Source organism: Lampetra fluviatilis, chromosome 6, assembly GCF_964198595.1.
Source record: "Lampetra fluviatilis chromosome 6, kcLamFluv1.1, whole genome shotgun sequence".
NCBI lineage: Eukaryota > Metazoa > Chordata > Hyperoartia > Petromyzontiformes > Petromyzontidae > Lampetra > Lampetra fluviatilis.
The window spans coordinates 3,264,712-3,273,951 of NC_136280.1; the positions used below are offsets into that span (position 1 = coordinate 3,264,712).

General features: G+C 47.6%; 1 protein-coding gene across 2 annotated transcripts; it reads right to left on the reverse strand.

Annotated features, from left to right (window-relative positions):
- Positions 1–3,392: 3,392 nt before the first annotated feature.
- Positions 3,393–6,787, reverse strand: LOC144933044 (polyubiquitin-C). Of its 2 annotated transcripts, none has more exons than XM_078857516.1 (2): positions 6,632–6,787; positions 3,393–5,689 (listed from the first exon to the last, which is right to left on the reverse strand). In XM_078857516.1, the coding sequence occupies exon 2, from the start codon at positions 5,679–5,681 to the stop codon at positions 3,624–3,626; it is 2,058 nt and encodes a 685-aa protein (XP_078713642.1). In that variant the 5' UTR covers positions 5,682–5,689; positions 6,632–6,787; the 3' UTR covers positions 3,393–3,623. The 2 variants fall into 2 exon arrangements, with proteins under 2 accessions (XP_078713642.1, XP_078713643.1); XM_078857517.1 differs by having other exon boundaries at positions 6,620–6,758.
- Positions 6,788–9,240: the final 2,453 nt, after the last annotated feature.

The window sequence follows — 9,240 nt, forward strand, 5'->3', positions numbered from 1 at the left end:
ATCCGTTGAAAAACTTGACAACTTTTGTGGAACGTCAGGTGAACGAACCCACCACTCGCATTCATCGCCCCGGAAATCTCTCTGATCTTCACTCCAGTCCAGTCAAGGGCTTCTATCAATTGTTCCAATTCCACAAAATGACACGGCCATCACGACCACTAAAGGATGGAAATTATTTTTACGCGGCCATATATTATTTTCCATGTTCTGTTATCGTTGCGCATGCAGACATCAGATTCGGGCGACTAAGGTATTATTATTATTTTAACAATCGAAAATTGTGCTCCAAACAAACCATTTGCGGTGACCGATTGTCGACAAAGATTGCCCTAACATTGCCCGAATGCATCACGGCCTTCACATCCCGACGAAGGAATCATTACAGGCCATCCACAGTCATCGAGATAAACACCGCACGCTCCAAATTAGACGCGTTGAGTCACTGCGTAAAGAGGTGCCCCCCCCCACCACCTGCACCGCCCCCATCCCCCCCTGTAGCCCAGGCACGGAAAGTTCCACTATCGTCGTCGCTACTATTTTTTTTCGAACTTGACCTTTTCCAACCCGAAATCTAAAACAAACCAAAAAAGAAACGGTCCGGGTCGCGACGGGCATTCTGTACTGGTTGCTGCGTAATAACTCAACGATTTAAAAAAAAACACCGCGGCACGTGGTTTAACCGCACAGCACACGTGGCAGGAATTGTGATTACAGGTCTCAAACTTTATGAGCCCCCCCCCCCCGGGGGGCAAAGGTGGCTCGTGACGACCCAACGTCGTAGCGCGGTTGGAATCGACCCCGATGCAAGAAATGAAATTGGAACGAAACTAAAAATGATCGTCCCCCGCCCCCTAATGTCTGCCCTCCCGTCACCCCCACCGTCTTTATGGTCTGGCACCTGGGGCCCTGAGACCCAGGGACCCCCCCCCTCCTCTCGTCTCATGGGTCGCAGTGCAATTGCACTGTCTGCACACTCGAGATTTTGGCCTGTGCGAATGTCTGGGTGGTGCGGGGTAGGGCAGCGCTTGTGGTAAGCGTGGTTTTTGGTAGGCCCTGGTGGAAGGAATTCCGCCTTCGTAGCCTGGATCCCTACAGCACGATGGGTACCGCAATCAAAATCGCCACAATGCATACTCGGTAGCAGTAGCTCAAACTTTTCACTTGACATTTGATGACGTGTCCAAGGTGGTTCACATGTTTGTATTACTATCTTACAGCACTGACCCAACACCACTGATAACCTTGGTTCGATTCCAGGCCACCACCATCCCGTTTCGTGAACTTGGTTATCAAGCGCAATAGGTTGATGGCCCCAAGTTCGATCACCAGAAAATGGATAAGCAGTCGCCGAATTTGCTTCATGTGTCTTTCCAAATAAATAAAGAAATGCTTCTTAAGCAACCAAACTGCCGTCTGGGAGTGCGAAATTCTAGCAACATTCAGGACAAGCCGACTCTGGACCGGTTTTGACGTGCAGTGTCTCATCAGCAGTAAGCCTTACTTGAATCAATGCCAGCTGTTATAGGTGACGACCCTCTCTTTAAGATGAGTCCTATTTCCATTCAAGATTATATAATGCATAACGCAAAGTACAGTATTAGCATCGCTGCTGTGCTAAAAATAAATGACAAAACAGATGATGTCTCATTCATGTACATCGTTCATAATATCCGGTTAGCATAATTTTACATCAGTATTTTTTTTACTTCATATAAACCTTTCCAAAGTTTAAAAATGTGGTTTTAAATGGGGGGAGCCCTTTGCAAGGCATTAACAAAAAGTTAACCCAGTGTGGATAGAGGCCTCGACGAGTTGGGAAGTCGTTCTTGTGACGTCTTCGCAGACTGGTCCGACAAGGTGGTAGGGTACAACTGCATTCTGCGAGTTTCTAATTTTTCTTGATCTCATTACATGACTCCAATAGCATTAACTTGAAAATAACTTGGATCTAAGTAAACACAATATATCACTTATTTCCTAGATAAAGTAGCATAAGCCATCACGCGAACTCCAGTCATCCTCGCAGCAGGTTTGTGGCTGGCCATTGACCAAAGACACTTTCAAATACGCTTCTCAGGCCGTCTGGAACACTATTTCTTCCGATGTTAGGAAGCCACTGGAGCTATGCACTTTAAATCTAGATTGAAAACTGACTTAATTACAATTGCTTTTTTAGTTGTACTTCCCCTGCATCTACGTACGATGCGAAAGACGTTCAACATACATACTCTATTATTGATATTTGGTGTTTGTGCAGCATGCCCAGATATGTAACCCTGGTGGTACCAGTTAGTATTCTTTATTTGACCAGGATCGTATCGATACATAATACCACGATCATTCGCACACAAAACCGCACGGCCACGTATGTCCATACATGACGCTAGCAGGAATTGTTGCACAATTGCAATGTGATTTGCCCCATTGAGAGGCGAGTGGGGTAAAGAACGTGCAGTCGAAATATCTCCAAGGCGCCGCGGTGGCGAGATATTAACCTCACCTGGTATACAGGTCGTGAATCTGATCCCAATCCCACCCTTGACACCTGTATTGTTTGCATCATCTTCCCGTAGTTGCTTGTATTTTTCTCAAGTTCCTCTCCACATTCGAAACATGCGCTTGAGTATTGGGACTGCTCTAAATGACCACATAAGCCACTTCGTTGAGCTATCATGTATGGCCAGGTTGCTTCTGAAAGAGCTATATAGTTCAGTGGGCCTTACCTGGTAAATATTTTAAGTGGCGTTTAGTTGATCTCGGTGCAGTAATAGCATGCGTCTTATCTACAACCCACACAAATGCGCTTCTCAATTCGCACTCTTTGGAGGATGTTTGCAAACCACTATTGTCCAATGTCAATGGGGGGGGGGGGGGGAAATATCTAAAAAATTACTTTGAACGAGTCACTGGAGTTTTATTAAGTTTGTATGGCCATGAGGGTGCATAACATATGCATGCGATGTTCACCAAGTGCAAAATTCCAGATTTTAATGTAAATTCACATCTGGAAAAACCTTTCCGTGTTAAAGCTGCAAATACAACCCTGCTGCTCCAATGGACCCAGCTTTGCAGAAATAAAATAGGGTTGGACCCAATTCAACCTCCACCTAACAAAATTTTATTGGCGACACAAAAAAATGTTCCAAACACCTTACAAATTGTACTTTAGAAAAACTCAACACCGTGCCTCGGGGCTACTTAAGCGTGTAATCAATTTAAAATTTATCATCGTGAATTTCAGGCCTTACCTGTAATTTGCCAGTATTTTCACGGTACAGTACTCGACAAAGACCAATGCTACAGTTCCAGACCTTGCAGCGTCTCCCATTGTACCAGTCCATGGGGGTTTAATGAAACCTGATCATTTCAAATATTTAAAAGCAAAAACAGAATCCATTCACCATAAATCTTTATTATTTATAATGCACAAACAACATAAAGTACTTTCGGCATCTAGTGCGTGTAGATTAGTGGAAATCCAATGTTAAGGAATCGTTTGCTATAACTCCATGCAACATGTAATATATACTAGAGTTGCACAATCTGTAAAAAATGTTAACCTTTTTAAAATTATGCTGGAATTAAGACATTTAGCCAGGAATGTCAAAGGTAATTTGCTCATTTTAAATGCCCCCACGGAGACGCAGGACCAGGTGGAGCGTGGATTCTTTCTGGATGTTGTAGTCGGACAGCGTGCGGCCATCTTCCAGCTGTTTGCCCGCGAAGATCAGTCGCTGCTGGTCGGGAGGAATGCCTTCCTTGTCCTGGATCTTGGCCTTCACGTTCTCGATGGTGTCACTTGGCTCCACCTCCAGGGTGATGGTCTTGCCCGTCAGGGTCTTCACGAAGATCTGCATCCCACCACGGAGCCTGAGGACCAGGTGGAGGGTGGATTCTTTCTGGATGTTGTAGTCGGACAGCGTGCGGCCATCTTCCAGCTGCTTGCCAGCGAAGATCAGTCGCTGCTGGTCGGGAGGAATGCCTTCCTTGTCCTGGATCTTGGCCTTCACGTTCTCGATGGTGTCACTTGGCTCCACCTCGAGGGTGATGGTCTTGCCCGTCAGGGTCTTCACGAAGATCTGCATGCCACCACGGAGACGCAGGACCAGGTGGAGGGTGGATTCTTTCTGGATGTTGTAGTCGGACAGCGTGCGGCCATCTTCCAGCTGCTTGCCAGCGAAGATCAGTCGCTGCTGGTCGGGAGGAATGCCTTCCTTGTCCTGGATCTTGGCCTTCACGTTCTCGATGGTGTCACTTGGCTCCACCTCGAGGGTGATGGTCTTGCCCGTCAGGGTCTTCACGAAGATCTGCATGCCACCACGGAGACGCAGGACCAGGTGGAGGGTGGATTCTTTCTGGATGTTGTAGTCGGACAGCGTGCGGCCATCTTCCAGCTGCTTGCCCGCGAAGATCAGTCGCTGCTGGTCGGGAGGAATGCCTTCCTTGTCCTGGATCTTGGCCTTCACGTTCTCGATGGTGTCACTTGGCTCCACCTCCAGGGTGATGGTCTTGCCCGTCAGGGTCTTCACGAAGATCTGCATCCCACCACGGAGCCTGAGGACCAGGTGGAGGGTGGATTCTTTCTGGATGTTGTAGTCGGACAGCGTGCGGCCATCTTCCAGCTGCTTGCCAGCGAAGATCAGTCGCTGCTGGTCGGGAGGAATGCCTTCCTTGTCCTGGATCTTGGCCTTCACGTTCTCGATGGTGTCACTTGGCTCCACCTCCAGGGTGATGGTCTTGCCCGTCAGGGTCTTCACGAAGATCTGCATCCCACCACGGAGACGCAGGACCAGGTGGAGCGTGGATTCTTTCTGGATGTTGTAGTCGGACAGCGTGCGCCCATCTTCCAGCTGCTTGCCAGCGAAGATCAGTCGCTGCTGGTCGGGAGGAATGCCTTCCTTGTCCTGGATCTTGGCCTTCACGTTCTCGATGGTGTCACTTGGCTCCACCTCCAGGGTGATGGTCTTGCCCGTCAGGGTCTTCACGAAGATCTGCATGCCACCACGGAGACGCAGGACCAGGTGGAGGGTGGATTCTTTCTGGATGTTGTAGTCGGACAGCGTGCGGCCATCTTCCAGCTGCTTGCCTGCGAAGATCAGTCGCTGCTGGTCGGGAGGAATGCCTTCCTTGTCCTGGATCTTAGCCTTCACATTCTCGATGGTGTCACTTGGCTCCACCTCCAGGGTGATGGTCTTGCCCGTCAGGGTCTTCACGAAGATCTGCATCCCACCACGGAGCCTGAGGACCAGGTGGAGGGTGGATTCTTTCTGGATGTTGTAGTCGGACAGCGTGCGGCCATCTTCCAGCTGCTTGCCAGCGAAGATCAGTCGCTGCTGGTCGGGAGGAATGCCTTCCTTGTCCTGGATCTTGGCCTTCACGTTCTCGATGGTGTCACTTGGCTCCACCTCCAGGGTGATGGTCTTGCCCGTCAGGGTCTTCACGAAGATCTGCATCCCACCACGGAGCCTGAGGACCAGGTGGAGGGTGGATTCTTTCTGGATGTTGTAGTCGGACAGCGTGCGGCCATCTTCCAGCTGCTTGCCAGCGAAGATCAGTCGCTGCTGGTCGGGAGGAATGCCTTCCTTGTCCTGGATCTTGGCCTTCACGTTCTCGATGGTGTCACTTGGCTCCACCTCGAGGGTGATGGTCTTGCCCGTCAGGGTCTTCACGAAGATCTGCATGATTAAATCTGAAAAATAAAATAGAAAGACAAAAACCCCTATCCGGTTATTCCCCTTGAAAACACTTCAACATTTTTCAAACCCTTTCATTTCCGCTTTCACAACACAGTACAACGCTGCTCTGTATTGCCCAATAAAGATACAGCAAAAGCGCTACGTTCAAGGGTCAAGTTGAATGACGTTCAGCGTTCTTGTCAAGCCAGTTGAGTCACTCTGGCATCAGCTGCCACTCCCAACCCCCAAATTAATTGCATCGTCAGCTTTCCCGTTTGTACAAAGTGTTCAAATGTAGGGGGGGATAACTTTTTTTATTTTACCAGGTTAGGCCCAATGTGTTAACAATAACGAACATTCAGTATTTTAGATTTGTACAAATATTTTTTTATATAAAATGGTGACAGCCAATATGGCGTCTCATGTTCAGCTTGTTTCAACTAAAATGTTTTTTTTAATTTAACGTATTGTATACACGGTATTTTATAACTACGCAAAACTTATTATTTTTAACGGTGTAGTTTGTTAAAATTTAAAAATAAACATTTTAAACGATTAACTCTACATCGCATAATCGGGCGGCGAAAGAGAAAAAAATAACCCGTGACGCAGCAAACGGGCAGACGTTATTTAAAAAGTCACGTTTCATAACGTTACAAACATCAACAGAACGCTCAGCCCAAGACGCAAACGTTAATACGCTTAACGACAACGTACAAAGCAGCAAAAACATCGTAAAAACCTTTCGTTAAATTAAAGGAACAATTTTAATTTTACCTCACGGACGCGACGGCATTTCGACTTAAAATGGCGTCGCGGCCGAAGCTTCACAAGCGCCAAACTCTCTCCGCCCCAACCAACGCGTCAAACGCCTTCCACCTCCCCCCACCGGGATTCGCGATCTCCCACAAAATATCGTTAACAACATTCGAACTAATGTTTACCTCAGAACTGACCGTTTTGGGTGCACGAAGCGGCGAAAGAAACTCCTCGCGCAGACGCTGAGAGAATGTATCGGCAAAGGAGGAAAAAAAAAGCTGTTCGGTTATGGAGGACGGCGGCACCGCGGTCGGTTTATATAGCGCCGCGTGTATCCATCCGCTTTTGTCTCGCGCGGCGGCGGAGGCGTCTGCGGCGGCGTCATCCGCCGAGGGCTTCGCTCGCTCCCCATTGGCTGACGGTCGCGATCACGCGCCAATCACGCGCGCGTACGTGAGCGTCGGTGGGGATTCTTTTTTTTGTGTCATTCTGTTTGTCAGCATTAATTAAAAGCCACCACAATTTCGCAGCGTCATCGTCGTTTGTTCTGCCGTCAAACCGGTTGTGACAAGAACCGGCAGCCTGGTAGTTCACGTTAGGCGGTGTTAGCGTTCATGTTAGGCGGTGTTAGCGCTACGAACCCCGGCAACACCGGTTGCGATTATCTGAACCGGTTCGGGGCCCCCGTTCCCCCAGCTTCAAACGAGTAACCTGGTGGCGGTGTGTCGTAAACATCGCCACTGGGGAGACAAAGGCGGCCGGGACGTGGTGCTGGCCACCCACCCCCTCGTGTGTCGTTCCGGCCTTCATAGGTGCTGCTCGCTCACAGCACTTACCCCAAACAGTCTGTTAAGGCGACACGGGGGTTATGTGTCTGGGTTGTGAAATAAGGACAACCGCTACAGTCGATTATTATGTTTAGTTCAATGAAGGGACCTGGTTCAATGAGTCATCATTCAACAACAACAACACCCCCCATCCAGCAACCACCATCCATTCACGACGAAGTTGTTGAAGTGACAATATCGCTCAAAAACGCGACACACTCGTCGTCAACACCTGTACAATATACCGTGGCCTTAAAAGGGCAAAACACGCATGCTATGCGAAGTTCCGGGTAAATGGCAACTTCTTCAAAGTACATCGTTTACAGTGAAGTGTGGTAACTAGGGTTTACTGAAAATGTGGAAAATAATACCCGCTCACAAGGTAGTTTTTTTTATTTGGCATTAAATAGATAGCCAGTCCAAGGGTAAACCCCCTCATAATTTAAGGAACACTGCAAACAATCGTCTGTAAGTGATGTCCTTCTCAAATGCGTATTGAGGTGGTACTAGCACATTAACTGCCCTGAGCCAGTGGCGAAACTCCACAATTGTATGTCGGGTGCGAGTGTAGTAATGACAACCACAGTCTTCCCATGCACATAGTGGTACGTATTTATTGTATCGACCATGGAGTGATGATGGGCCGAGCCAACAACCCTCATTCATGGGTCGCTCGCTCTACCGCTGAGCCACATGGCAGGACAATAGACAAATATCCCCCATAAAGGCCACGCAGGCTGTTGGGGCAAGTGCTTATAGCGAACGCCTATGAAGCCCGATGAGGAAGTGGTGTAGCCAGAACTACACGCGGCTGCCTTTACTCGTTTAAGGCCGAGTAGACCTAGGGGAGGACCAGGTCCGGTTGAGATGTTCGCCACTGGTGTTAGTCGTGGCCCGGGAGTCGAACTCTGACCCCCGAGTTCATCAGTGGGCAAACCACTGCGACAAAGCTCGACTGATACAGAATGTGAATTCCAGAATAATCCTGTACTCGACATATCCCTGTATACGGCATAGTGCCACTCTTTATTGCTGTAATCATGCCCACTACAATACTACGGTAGATTCTAAAGCCATCACACAAGAGTTCATGATCGAATGGTAGTGGAGGGGGTGTTGAATAGCTATACATTATATAACCAAGATTTGAAGTTTTTGTGACTGCAAGGATGCATTCTCTTTGTTCTTTTCGGTAAAGTCACGTAGATAAAAACTTTAAATATATTAAATCACGACGTTTCGGAGGCAACACAGGCTTCCGTCTTCAGGTGGAACCGTCACAGCAAAAACATTTTTTTACCTACGTGACTTTACCGAAAAAAACAAAGAGTATCATATAACCTGTCACGAACCCACATGCTTGACATCGAATTACATCATGGGACCTCTAATTGCAGCCACCAGCAGCAAACATTTATAGCTTCGCCACCCTCACGATTGGTTAATCTCTTCCGTGACCATTAACCCTGCGTTATAGTCGATGACTCAGTGGCGTGATGACTACAAATGTTGAATAATAACAATTGTCACCAACCACACCCGGAGGAGCAAAGAGAATGACGTAAATTATTTGCATTCACCGTACATTCTCAAATACCGCATTAAAGTGCCATGCAAGATGTGACATTGGTGACATCAGAAACTTGAGGTACTACAAGGTACTACAATATTAGAACTACTACAAGTGACTTTACCGAAAGAACCAAAGAGTAATTCCTGCAGTCACGAAAGCTTCAAATAAAATATTAGAACTAGTTTTTTTTTATTTTTCTTATCCACAACCCTATTATCCGTGACCCTATTATCCACAATTATCCGCGGATTTTTGTTTATACTTTGAGGAACGACTGCAGATTGGAAAACAAGAATAGCTGGCTGGGTCATGTAGCAGTAGACGAAATGTAGCCGAATCTCGCCGGTGAAAGATACCGTAACGACGTATTATTTTTCCGTGGAAAGTCTCACCGAGACTCTCAATA

What these genes read in the sequence shown, in the direction of transcription:
- LOC144933044 (XM_078857516.1), bottom strand. Translation starts at nt 5,681, where the DNA reads ATGCAGATCTTCGTGAAGACCCTGACGGGCAAGACCATCACCCTCGAG.